Here is a 14,108-nt window from a genome sequence, read left to right as displayed (position 1 = left end):
TGTGAACAATAACATTTGATTTGACTTGAGGTAACTGTGGTAACTGATTTTTGGGTCATTTTGCAAGAAAGAGGGAGATGAACCCTTGAAGCACTGCAGCTACACAAAGCCACTTTAGGTCTATGTTATTCGAGTTTCACAGACCAACTTTCTATGCAGAAGTTCACTTTAGTTCAAACATTTTGAGTCATAAGCAGTGCAGGAGAGGATGGAGATACCTCCATCGTCCACCTCCTTCGACGATAAGCGCGAATCCGACCATCACCCCTGGTGAGACAAAAACGTGACTCGTCAGTGAAGAGCACTTTTTGCCAGTCCTGTCTGGTCCAGCGACGGTGGGTTTGTGCCCATAGGCAACATTGTTGCCGGTGATGTCTGGTGAGGACCTGCCTTACAACAGGCTTACAAGCCCTCAGTCCAGCCTCTCTCAGCCTATTGTGGACAGTCTGAGCACTGATGGAGGGATTGTGTGTTCCTGGTGTAACTCGGGCAGCTGTTTTTGCCATCCTGTACCTGTCCCGCAGGTGTGAAGTTCAGACGTACCGATCCTGTGCAGGTGTTGTTACACGTGGTCTGCCACTGCGAGGACGATCAGCTGTCCGTCCTGTCTCCCTGTAGCGCTGTCTTAGACATCTCACAGTACGGATATTGCAATTTATTGCCCTGGCCACAACTGCAGTCCTCATGCCTCCTTGCAGCATGCCTAAGGCACGTTCACACAGATGAGCAGGGACCCTGGGCATCTTAATTTTGGTGTTTTTCAGAGTCAGTAGAAAGGCTTCTTTAGTGTCTTAACTTTTTATAACTGTGACCTTAATTGCCTACTGTCTGTAAGCTGTTAGTGTCTTACCGACCGTTCCACAGGTGCATGTTCATTAATTGTTTATGGTTCATTGAACAAGCATGGGAAACAGTGTTTAAACCCTTTACAATGAAGATCTGTGAAGTTATTTGGGTTTTTATGAAGACAGGATCCTGAAAAAGGGACGTTTCTTTTACTTTTAAAGAAAGTAGAGCTACTTGTCCCAACCCATGTTGTTTGCAGACCTGAAGAGACAAGCTTCCGTCATTGCTTCCACAAGTTCCTTCAAATATGTTCCTTCAAATATGTCAACACTGAAAGGGAAAGGAAGAGCAAAAGGAGTTTTCTAAACATGTAGGAGATCATGATCCAAGAATTCTAAACTTTGCAAGATTATGGGGATCCCCTAATTGGTTATGGGAGTGTCTAGAACTTTCACACAAACATTTAATTTGAACTATGAGATGAATGACAGCAATAGTTTTCTCTGAAGATGAGAGCAAAAGAATAGCCCTGTTCTGAGTCTGGTAGCATGGCTCCCTCTAGTGCAGTCCAGTGTAGATGCACTGCATCTTCTACTAACTAGTGGAACCAAATGCATTTGGAGAAAAGAGGACACAAGAAATTGTGCATACCAGGGTTGAGCTCAATTCAAACCTTAGTGCTTAGAATAGCCCATTTGTTTTCCTTGATGATTCATTTCAAGAGTTTATCCTGAAAATCAATTGTTACAACAATATTTTATATGCATGTAGGCCTATATAATGAAATGTTTTATGTACAATATGTATATTTCTATACACTACACCTAATAGAAGAGGCATTTGAATTTAATTGAATTTCACTACATTTAATTTAATTCAAATTTCAATTCTGTATTATGTTTACTACTTCAATTCAATTTATGAGGCATTCTCAACTCAAAATTGAGTTGAGCCCAACCCTGGTGCTTACTTCACTATACGGCTATCACCAGCAAGTGTCGCCACATCACTGTAAAAATCCCTTCTGCTGTATAAACATAAGCAGCAGTTGTCCCATGCCCCCTTCCTTGTTTTGAAACTATTTCTTTAGTTTGCATAGATCTCTTTATCACTGACCCATGCAGGTCAACTACCCAGTTGCATAAGATGCCAGCAGTCACACCATGTGGTTTACATTGAACCAGGAAGCACCAAAGACCTGCAGAACAGGGCCCTTGAAAATATGATCTTTTGGACTCTGACATATGTTTGCATTGATTAATTATAGGTGTGTTGTAAGGGAGGATCCTTCTTTTATAGGCCAGTTGACTCAGTCACAAGTAGGGTGCCCACTAGTTATAATAAATGATTAACTCCTGTGGTCATGGAATTGTGTTTTATGATTGACACAGAGAAATGGTGACAACACCGCTTTGTTGGCAGTCAGCTAGCACTGACTGACATTCATCAAATTAAACAGTATGGTAGAAGAGGAATGTGGTGGTCAAACACAACATTATACCTAAGATCAACAATGGGCAACATGTAGGCCTAGCCTATTGTAAACAAATCCATTGTAAGCCTAAATAGGATTGTGTGGCCTACCTACACAAAACCTTACATGTGTTTGACCTTACCATTATGGCCCGGGAGTCTGTCGGCCTTTCTTTCTTCAATGTTCTTCAACGTTGCACTTTTAAATATAATGTATTTCACGTAAGATAAACATTTCATTTCTTTCAAGTGACAGATCATGCATGATATGACTGTTTTCGAAGACAAAAATCACGTTTCTTTCTGCAATGTTAATGCAGTGAAACTTTGCTCAAGATTTGCTACCGACCTTCCCCACCGGAAGGGGCGGGCATGAGGTTATCCCCTGGTTTCTTTTTGTTATCCTTATGTTGAGAGCTCGCGAACAGAGTCGTCGGAATAGACCACGGTGCTGAGACAGAGAGTTGTTCGGCAAACAGGTGGAAAAATTGGCGACGAGAACGGATACATTAATCTCAAACCACACAGCACTTCTCCGTTTGGAAGAAGAGTGTATTTTAAAACATGGAACAGTGTCGTTAGCCGGTAGATTGAGCCCTAGCACTTTCTTGTACCTAAATCGCGAAGTTGAGTCCCTCGACCCAGCCCGTTAGCTGTTTGGCTAGCTAGCCAGTTAGCTTTGCATTATTAGCTATGTAGCTCGCTAACTAGCACATTTTTGTCAGCCAAGGGGTTCGTTCGCAAAGCAAATAGATTTCGTTGTTTGCATATGGGAACTGTTATGGTATTAACTATTCAGTTATTAGGTATGCTTGTTGGGTGTGTCCTTTAATCAATATTTGCTGTCATTCTGTTTGAAGACAGACAATAGTTTTGTCCGAGGGCATGATGTCACACTAGTTTAACCCTGTATCAAAACGAACGATAATTTCGCTTGGTTAGCTCATAGCCAAGGTATCCATGAATATGTAATCTTACGCGTTAGCCGATTAACTATTAATTGACATTGTTTAGCTGAGTTTTAAACGCTAACAGGTGAATGCCAAATGTGTGTCTACATCGCAAAAGCAACCGGCATTAGTGACTTAGTTAGCGGCACCAGCTAACATGTGTGGACTCTTGTCTTGTGTGAAGCTCATCAGAGTTATTGCTTGTTTTCAGCATTTATTGACGTATTTTCTGGATTTTATTTTACAGATTAAACTCCTCGGGACATGCATGATCTGGGGAATAGCTGTTTATTGAAGATTTGCTGAAGGAGAGAGAATTCCCCTCCTATTAGCAAGCCATTGTGTGATGATGGAAAATGCAATGTATGAGGACGAACCTTTGTAACTAATTTAGCTGGCTGACCAGGCAGTTGGCACCACATATCAAGGATTCTGGATGATTCTTCGACTAGAGTCCATTGGGGATTATTATCTTTTGGAGAGGTCCTGTAATTTATCGCCGAGACAGTCGCATTGTCTGTCCGTCTGACAGTGGACACAATGGGGGAGACCAGTCTCAACGACTCGAATGTGAAGGTCGCAGTACGTGTTCGTCCTATGAACAGGAGAGGTGAGTAGCATTTGCTAGCATATCGCTAAATTGATGACTTAACACTCGGCTCAGTTGTTGTGAGACGGGCCTAAAATCCACGGTACTAAATGGTTTTGGACCACCTGGCCCATAATACACAAACTAGCTGCCTATTCACACAGTTCATGTGATCTGCCTGAACATGTGTAGTCACCCTTTCATAACATAAGCCGCTATAATAAATGCACGGTGACATGCCGCCAGATAATGAATCTGTGCGCGCGCACCCAAATGATTATTTCAATTATAATTCGGGCTAAGAATGCTGCTCAGGGGAAAGGAATGACATTTTAGCCGTGTGCCTAGTCGAATTTAGCCGTGGGAGAACATATCTGGAAGAACAGGAGTCTATTGAGGCGGAAAATACTGAGTCTAGCTACAATGTAGCGGACCATGTCACGTGTGCCTTTTCACAGAGTGTAGAAATCGGTCACAAGACGGGGGAACTCGCTCTCTGAGCCTCCAACCAAAGCGGTTTCGCATGCAATGAAACAAGCCCAGGGCAGTATCAGTATGTATCCATTCAGACAGTTATATCCTCCACTACTCGTATCCTTGTCCATTTTGATAGTAGCCCACCGTCTACGAATGAATTGGATTCCCACCAAAACAGATCATAGACTGAAGCCTCTTCTTTGAAGATAAACTGTAATAGATTGTTAATAACCACATAACTCAGAACATAACATCATTTTCTCTTTCACACTGTTGATGGAACCTTAAGTTTGGTTTATACGTCATTGACATCTCAATGTGTCCCCTGTGTTTTGGCAAGGCATCATATTTCTCTTTCAACCTTGCCCTGTGTGTGTGTCAGTCAGAGCTAGCTGGTCTCTGGCTGTGCTGGACAAAGGCAGGAAGGGAGTCAGTCCTTTCAAACTATTTGCTAGCTTTGCATAACTGACCATGTTCCCATGGTGGTAGAGAAGTTATTGAGAGGCTAGGCCTTCGAAGAACAGCCTCATCGTCTCCAAGTGCCAGTGGAACATTTGCTGGTACTGGAGAGAATCTGGTGAAAGATGAGATACTCATCATTGCATTTTACCTCAGATAATTTTATTCTATTTCCTTTGAGAAAAAGGAAGATCTCAATGCTATTCCTGAAAGTCATCGAGCAGTCATAACTGGTTATAACATGATTAGCAGGTGTATGAACACACACACTGATTCCGTACTACCAGTGAACTCTGTGTGGCCTTAACGTAGCCTTTGCTTAGAGCTGACGCTCATACCCATATGATGATGCCCCTGACGCGCACACACACAAACAAACTAGGGCTGTGACGGTAATGGCATTTTGGATGGCGTTAATGGAATGAATATAACGGTTGTCCCCATTCAAGTTAATGATGGCATAATGGGTAGACTGGCGGCCATTGCGAGGAGGTTGAAGTGGGAAGTGTACCATCAATATGTGCTGGGATTTCTTGATTCAACTCGACTGACTAGCACCAGCTTTAGGCCTGAGCAAGTTAATAGTTGATACACTGTTTCAAGTTAGTTGCAGACAGGCCATGTGCAGCCTGTGTGATTTATAGGATATTTATTTTAATCAGAATGTTTTCTACCTGTAATCTGCAATGTTTTTATTTGTTGGCTATTTTTACCTAGTTGATAATGGAAGTTACTTTTTAGATTTATCATTTAGATTTGGATAGAATTTTTATTAGCCACATGACAATGCTTTTATGATATGAAGACGTTATTATAAATGAAATGAAAATGTGCCTATGAAAAACATAACTGGCACGCAGATAGGTAGACATGGGGAGATAAATTGGCATTCCACATGAAAGGTTGTTGACTCCGTGTGTAGCCTATTACCGGCAACTTCAGGAGAGTAATGGCAGAATCTACGAAAGCCAGCGGGAGGAGCATAGTTGGGTCAGGTTGTTTTTTCTTCTTCTGGTTATCTAGATTTCTGGCACCCTCTTGAGGCATCAGACTGTAAGCTTTAAGCATCAGACAAGCTCTATGCATATAGTTCATTTTATTTATCATTTATTACACTTAGGGTGTCCATAAATGGAAAAAATACACTTTTGAGCAGTCGATTGGTCGAAATAACCAGTATTTTTTTTAGTCGGACAGCCCTATTGTGCTTGAAATGGAATGTGTTTGGGTGTGTTTATAGACTAGCTGTGGATTTTTTTTTTTTTTTGAGAGGCCAAGAGGAAACAAAGAAAGGGTTTTGAAAATAAATTACTTTTTGAAATATTACTACCATGTGACTAAGAATAGAGTGAGGAATAATTTTATACATAGTCAAGTACAGATTAAATCTAGGCTACATCATAATATGGTAAAAGTGTGCTAGTTTTAAAAATGTATTTTACCGTTATTTTACCAGGTAAGTTGACTGAGAACAAGTTCTCATTTACAGCAACGACCTGGGGAATAGTTACAGGGGAGAGGAGGGGGATGAATGAGCCAATTGTACGCTGGGGATGATTAGGTGATGGTATGAGGGACAGCTTGGGAATTTAGACAGGACACCGGGGTTAACACCCCTACTCTTACGATAAGTGCCATGGGATCTTTTAAATGAGAAAGCTGAATGTGGCTAGCAGTACAGCTGGATAGCCCAATAACCAATGCTGCTATTATTAGGCCTCTAAATGCACCGCTACACTAACTGACAAGGCCTTAGCCAAAATCATTGTGTCATATAGGCCTACAGTGTCCATTAGTGACCCTTGTGGCAATTGAACTCGGAACTTGGTTTTTGCGACAGTCAGCACCATCTTCCAATCAAGTAAGTAGTACTGAGCCATTTGGCTGAGCCTGAGTGGTGCATGTGATAGCTGTTGTCTCCAAGGCCAAGTGGTGAGTCATGGTTTGGCATCAGAGGGCCAGGGTCAAAGTGTGGTTGAGTCAATGTCCCACATCACATGAGGTATTTGTGTGAGGAGGACTAATGGTTTCAGACACTTTGTTCTACTGTTATTGATTGAGTTACAGCTCAACTCTCAAGAGAAAAGGCAACAAGCCAGGGCCTAGGCTACCCAGCACCGGCCACCAATCACTTAACAAAGGTTTCTGCCAAGACTAAATAGTCTCTTATACATAGCATATACAGTGCATTCGGAAGGTATTCAGACCCCTTGACTTTTCCCACATTTTGTTACGTTGCAGCCTTATTCTAAAATGGATTAAATCGTTTTTTCTCATAGTCAATTTATACACAATAATGACAAAGCAAAAATAGGTTTTTAGAAACTTTTGCTAATTTTATAAACTTGGTTAAATCACATTTACATAATTATTCAGACGTTTCACTCACTACTTTGTTGAAGCACCTTTGACAGCGATTACAGCGTTGCGTCTTCTTGGGTATTTGGGGAGTTTCTCCTTATGGGTCTCCCAATCATGGCCCGTTGTGATACAGCCTGGAATCTAACCAGGTCCTGTAGTGACGCCTCTAGCACTGAGATGCAGTGCATTAGACCGCTGCGCCACAGTGGGTCATGTAATTCATATTAGAATACTAATAATAATAATAATATATGGGTAAATCCATTTTTAATTCAATCACTCTTTCATTTGAATGAAACCTTCCATTCATATTTGCCTGTTATAGAAGTGCTCAGAAAGGGTCTTTTTGGACCTGAATGACAAAACATTTGAGATAAAGGTGCTCAATGTTGACCCATTTTGCATACTCCACCATACCATGAAAACATGGTAAAAAATGTTTTTTGTTCTTAGGGTCGTTGTCCTGTTAGAAGGTGAACCTTTCGCCCCATTCTGAGGTCCTGAGGGACCTGGAGCAGATTTTCATCAAGGATCTCTCTGTACTTTGCGCCATTCATCTGTCCCTCATACCTGACTAGGCTCCCAGTCAGTGCTGCTGAAAAACATCCCTACAGCATGATGCTGCCACCACCATGCTTTACTGTAGAAATGGTGCCAGATTTCCTCCAGATGTGATGCTCGGCATTCAGGCCAAAGAGTTCAGTCTTGGTTTCTTCAGACCAGAGAATCTTGTTTCTCATGGTCTGAGAGTTGCCTTTTGGCAAACTCCAAGCGGGATGTCATGCGTTTTTATTGAGTAGTCACTTCCATCTGGCCACTCTGCCATAAAGGCCTGATTAGTGGAGTGCTGCAAAGATGGTTGTGCTTCTGGAAGATTCTCCCATCTCCACAGAGGAACTCTGGATCCTCCACAGAGGAACTCTCGGGTTCTTGGTCACCTCCCTGACCAAGGCCTTTCTCCTCCGATTGTTCAGTTTGGCCGGGCGGCCAGCTCTAAGAAGAGTTGTGGTGGTTCCAGACTTCTTTCATTTAAGAATGGAGGCCACTGTGTTCATGGGGACCTAAAATGCTGCAGACATTTTTTTGGTAACCTTCCCCAGATCTGTGCTTCGACACAGTCATGTCTTGGAGCACTACGGACGATTCCTTCGACATCATGGGTTGATTTTTGCTCTGACATGCATTGTTAACTGTGGGACCTTATATAAACAGGTGTGTGTGACTTGCCAAATCATGTCCAATTAATAGAATTTACCACAGGTGGACTCCAAGTTGTAGAAACATCTTTAGGATGATCAATGGAAACAGGATGCACCGGAGCTCAATTTAGTGTCTCATAGCAAAGGGTCTGAATACTTATGTAAATAAGGTTTTTCTGTTTTTATTTTTAATACATTTGCAAAAATGTCTAAGAACCTGTTTTCTCTTCATCATTTATGGGGTATTGTGTGTAGATTGGGGGGGGGGTGTTATTTAATACATTTTCGAATAAGGCTGTAACGTGTAACAGTGCAAAAATAATAATACTAAAATACGAAGGTCAATTCAGTCCGTGTAGCCATTTTATTAGCTATTTGTCAGTCTTATGGCATGGGGATAGAAGCTGTTTAGGAGCCTCTTGGTGTCAGACTTGATGCAACAGGTGAATTACGTTTTGACCTTTTGTAAGCTTTTAAATGATCAAACTCAACCTTTTATCTATTCCAGTGATGAAGACATGGATGTCTCATGGTTTGGCGGGGTATGCAAAATAGGTCCTCTTTGAGCACCTTTGTCTCCTGAATGTTTTGACCTCAATTTAGTTGACTGCTCGATTTAATTGACAACAGCCCTGCACTGCTCCGCGAATCGCAAGTATGAATGCCCTGACTTCTACCGTGACCATATCTCATTAAATGCTGCATGGCAAATGCAGACGTTGGATTGACCAGATGCACAATGCACTGCTCTCTCCAGAATGCACTGCTCTCTCCAGAATGCACTGCTCTCTCCAGAATGCACTGCTCTCTCCAGAATGCACTTTTTTCTCCAGAAAGCACTTTTTTTCCTCCAGAATGCACTTCTCTCTCCAGAATGCAATTTGTCCACATTCATTGTTTCATAACTTAAATGTGTTAATTGTTCACGTTTGATATCAGTTCCCCATTACATATGTCACTAGTAGTACATTTACTGTTAATTTCTATAATTTCTAAACTACAAGGTTTGTTAATTTGTTTAGTAATTTATTTTAATGCATTCAATATTGCCATTCCAGTCTTCCTGTTCTCATTGTCAGAGTGGATATGTTGTTTGCAGAGTGCACAGCCTATGCTACACTAGTGAGAAACAAGTTTTGGTTAATCTCATTCCATTTACAAGTTCTGTCGATTTAGTCATTGTCTTTTGTTTGGAGCGCTCCTGTCAATGTTTATTTACGACATGCAGGCATAGAAGTAGGTCTATAGGATACCTGGAGGCAAATGTAGGCATATAAATGTGCCCATTTGGGGAAATGATAGTATTTCTGATTGTCTTAACGCAACACCACTAATGACCTGTGGAGCTTCTTGAAGTAATGTTTTCTTCACCTCAAACTGCAAGCAAGCAAAGTATGTTTTCACATCGATTTGAGAATCACAATAGTTCCTCAATGTATATGAAAAATCTTTCCAGCTCTCTCCCTTTGGATAACCACTCGGCGTGAAAGGAAAAAATACCATGCTCTGATCCAGTGTAAACATCATAAAATAGACATACCTGATTTACTTCTTATCAGAGCTTGACTTGGACTGAAATAGGTTCCCGGTACTTATTTTGGGTGCTGGTACTGTTTATATTTAGGTGCCTCCACAATACTTTTGAGCTAATATTCTATAAGAGGAACAGGTGCTCAAGCAGCAGAACATTTGAGGTACCAGTACTCATCTCACTGGTGCAGTGAACTCTGAGGGCCCAGAATATTTTACACAATGTTGCATGTTTGCTAGCTTCTGGCCAGACCCAAGTTAATAGATGATACAATGTTTCAAGTTTGTTACAGACAGACCATGTGTAGCCAATGTGATATGTAGGATATTTAGTTTAATCAGGATATTTTCTACCTGCAGGCTGCAATGTTTTTATTTGTTGATTTTATGTAGGCTATTTTTACATAGTTGCCAATAGAAGTAACTTTTTGTTTGTATCATTTGGATTTGGATAGAATTTTGATTAACCACATGACAATTATAAATTAAATTAAAATGTGCAAATGAAAACCATAACTGGCACGCAGATAGGTAGAAATGGGACCATAACTTGGCAGTCCACATGAAAGGTTGCTGACTCCTTATGTAGCCTATTATCTGCAACTTCAGGAGTGTAATGACAGAATCTGGAGCGACAAGAATAGTTCGGTCAGGTTACGCTTTTAAAAATGTTGGTTATCTAGATCTCTGGCGCCCTCTTGAGGCATGTTTTTATTTCATTAAACAGTAAGCTTTAAGCATCAGACAAGCTCAGTGCATTTTATTAAAACACTTAGGGTGTGTCTATGTAAAAATACACGTTTAAAAATAGACCAATAAATTGGTTGAAAGAACAGACTTTCGGTCAACCAATATTTTGCATATGTACATATATTTTTTGCATGAGTGGCCCTGGGAATCGAACCCACAATAATACTGCCGTAGCAGTCGCCATGCTCTACCAACTGAGCCATTCAGGTCCACAATGTAATCAGTAAATAGTGTACGATTTTTCTCCTTTCTAGTCACGTGATGATGTGCCCACATGATGAATGAAGTACCTACCGTGCAACTGGAGGTTGCTCTGAATGTTTGTACAGTACTCTGAACCTTTTCCCTTCTCTTCTTCACAGAAAAGGACCTGAACACAAAATGTATTGTGGATATGGAAGGCAACCAGACCATCCTGCATCCAGGCGGAGGAAACCTGGGCAAAGGAGACTCCAGGTGTGTGTGTGTGTGTGTGTGTGTGTGCGCGCGCCCACCCATGGGACTCAGTTTCAGTTGTTGAGAGTGGGAGTCCAGTGATTTGGAGAGTGTCACATGACTGTTGTCGACAGTCAGTCTGTCTGTATCGCCTGCTGAGTGCACAATGATTTGGGTCTGGAAGATGGGTTGAGCAGGTCTATTTGGGAGAGCTTGTGTCACTCGATGGCCCATTCCTCTCTCTCCTCATTCTGCCTGTGTTGGGGCATAACTCTCCTCCAGCTGACTTCTTCTCTGTTTCTCAGCCCTTCCGTTGCCCCGACAACGTGGGGGGAGGTCACACGGGCCAATACCAGGCGACCACGGAACCCCCTTTTACTTTTGGAGAAGCTAGGGAGTGAGGGACATAACAAAAAAGGGGAAGAGAGAGTGAAAGAAGCACACGTTTGCTTTAGCATCTGTCGGCCATAAAGATCCTCTACTGGCTTTTATGGGGTTAAACAAGGGATGCGCTATCATTTCTCTCTTTCTCTGCCTTTTCTTTCTGTCTCTTTCTTTCCATCTGGGAGACAATGGGGTGGGGGGGGGGGAATGACGAACAGGTTTCACACTTGGAGAAAGACTGAGCTGGCTGCTCCCCATCACACTCCAGACACTTAAACGGTAGAGCTGGGTTCATGTTGTGGGACCTGCTGCTGAGACTCATCCTGGGATGGAGAGATGAATGCTAAAGAGAGGCCCTCCTCACTCACTCCTATAGAGCCTCTACTGACTCTCATGGCACCAGATGCCTTCCTATGGCCCCAGTTCACACGACTGTCTGCAGTATACACAGCTCAGTGTTGTGCCCAGTTTCTTTGGTTTATTTAGGACAGAGGCACCACTCCCACTCCCATAGGCTTTCATTGCCATAGGGCCCCAGATGCCTCCTTTGGCCCCAGTTCACATGACTGCAGTATGAGTGGATCTGTGTCTGTGGAGGGGAGTCCCACTCCCCATGATCTCCAGGAGCAGACAGCGCTTCCACTGGAGTTCTCTCTCAGGCGACGCCCAACCCAATCGGTATCCCTCCACACCCCTGTCCTTTTTCCTGCTCCTAGCATGTGGAGGGTGGGACGTTGTTGCCAGTCTAACTGACCTATCTCCATTGTGACGAGTGGAACATTGAACTTGCAATGTTTTGTCTCTGCTCCTGTGTCTTAAAGTTAATGGCCGATAAAATGTTTTCTCTCCTGTAGCAATAGTTACAAACATGGGGATAGCCCTCTCTGTTAATCAATCAAATGTACAAAACCCTTTTTACACTATCAGATGTCACAAAGTGCTTATACACAAACCCAGCCTAAAACCCCAAACCGCAAGCAATGCAGATGTAGAAGCACGGTGGCTAAGAAAAACTCCCTAGAAAGACATGAACCTAGGAATAAACTTAGAGAAACCAGGCTCTGACGGGTGGCCAGTCGTCTTCTGGCTGTGCTGGATGGAGATTATAAGAGTATATGGCCATTAAGGCCAGACTGTTCTTCAAGATGTTCATAGATGACCAGCAGGGTGAAATAATAATCACGGTGGTTGTAGAGGGAGCAACGGGTCAGCACCTCGGGAGTAAATGTCAGTTGGCTTTTCATAGCCGAGCATTCAGAGGTCGAGACAGCAGGGGCATCTGGAACAAGGTAGCATGTCCGGTGAACAGGCCAGGGTTCCGTAGCCGCAGGCAGAACAGTTGAAACTGGAGCAGCTTCTGTGTTGCCTGATCTGGTGTATTGTGATTCATGAGTGGAAAATGATCATGTCAGATAGGGCCTGTCTAATGAATGGTCAATAGGCACACTGTCTATTGTTGATACCCTGGCTGAGGCAGGGTGGGCCTACAGCTGCCTCGCTCATATCCTTCCTGCTGCCATTAGAGTTTGCATAGTGACGAAAGGCTTTATTTGAATAAGTGTTGGAATCCAGTGTTGACTTGTTCAGTTAGACTTGGGCTCAAACTCTCAACATGTAATTTCATATTATATGTGGTATATGGCCAATATACCACGGCTAAGGTCTGTTCGTAGGCACGACGCAACGCGGCATGGATACATCCCTTAGCCGAGGGTAACCTTTTAATATGGTTGATGTCATATATTGTGGGCCAAGCCTTAAAGGCCCAGTCCACTGACCTGACCGCTCACCGCTGACCTCTGCTTGTTATTCAGAGTAGTATTGTGATCAGACACCCATGGCAGGGTGTTTGTCAGGCATAATCACCCATTAGAATGCATGTGCTCTACTTAAGCAGTGCGATTTCTATTTACAGGGATGCAAATACCGTAATTTCCGGACCAAAAGCTGCTACTTTTTTCCCACGCTTTGAACCTGGCGGTTTATATAATGATGCGGCTAATTTATGGATTTTTCCCGCTTTCACAAGATTCATGCCGCCAAAAAACTGAGCACCGTCACATAACGTGACGTAAATCGAGCACGCTCAAACTTCCCATCATTCTGATTACGGTAGTAATTTGTCACCCTCATCATGGCAAAGACACAGAGAAATGCATATGATGCAGCTTTCAAGTTGAAGGCGCTCGATCTGGCTGTTGGAAAAGGAAATAGAGCTGCTGCACGGGAGCTTGGCCTTAATGAGTCGATGATAAGACGTTGGAAACAGCAGCGTGAGGAACTGACTCAGTGCAAAAAGACAACAAAAGCTTTCAGAGGGAAGAAAAGCAGATGGCCCAAAGTATTTGCAGCCACTCGACATCAGTGTAAATCGTGCATTTAAGGTGGCGCTCCGTGTTCAGTGGGAGGCTTGGATGACAAGTGGGGAGAAATCCTTCACTAAAACGGGCCGCATGCGAAGAGCAACTTATTGTCAAGTCTGCCAGTGGGTCCTGACAGCGTGGAGCATTGTCAAAAAATCCACTATCATCAACGGGTTTCGAAAGGCTGGACTGCTGCGTGTTGAAGGGGCAGCATGAGCTCAGCGGGGAATTTGCCTCCGGATGGAAGTGAGGAGAGCGACAATGAAAACGATCCAACATCGGATGAAGCAATTCTGAGGCTATTCAACTCCGACACCGAAGGAGATGACTTCAGTGGTTTCAGTGCACAGGA

At 42.9% G+C, this 14,108-nt stretch overlaps 1 protein-coding gene across 5 annotated transcripts in view; it reads left to right on the top strand.

The window, feature by feature from the left end:
• The first annotated feature begins 2,614 nt into the window (after positions 1–2,614).
• Positions 2,615–14,108, top strand: part of LOC110498101 (kinesin-like protein KIF13B) — a 70,993-nt gene continuing 59,499 nt past the window's right edge. For 3 of the 5 annotated variants that reach the window (XM_036955067.1, XM_036955064.1, XM_036955068.1), the window contains exons 1-3: positions 2,615–2,738; positions 3,457–3,819; positions 10,937–11,030. In XM_036955067.1, the coding sequence (XP_036810962.1) occupies positions 3,750–3,819; positions 10,937–11,030 (164 nt within the window). In that variant the 5' untranslated portion in view covers positions 2,615–2,738; positions 3,457–3,749. Of the gene's footprint in view, positions 3,066–3,456; positions 3,820–10,936; positions 11,031–14,108 lie in introns of all 5 variants that reach the window. The other 2 variants (XM_036955065.1, XM_036955066.1) reach the window with 2 other exon arrangements.

This window comes from Oncorhynchus mykiss, chromosome 19 (assembly GCF_013265735.2).
Source record: "Oncorhynchus mykiss isolate Arlee chromosome 19, USDA_OmykA_1.1, whole genome shotgun sequence".
Classification (NCBI taxonomy): Eukaryota; Metazoa; Chordata; class Actinopteri; order Salmoniformes; family Salmonidae; genus Oncorhynchus; species Oncorhynchus mykiss.
The sequence above is the reverse complement of the archived record's forward strand: the minus strand, read 5'-3'. Positions and strand labels throughout refer to the sequence as shown.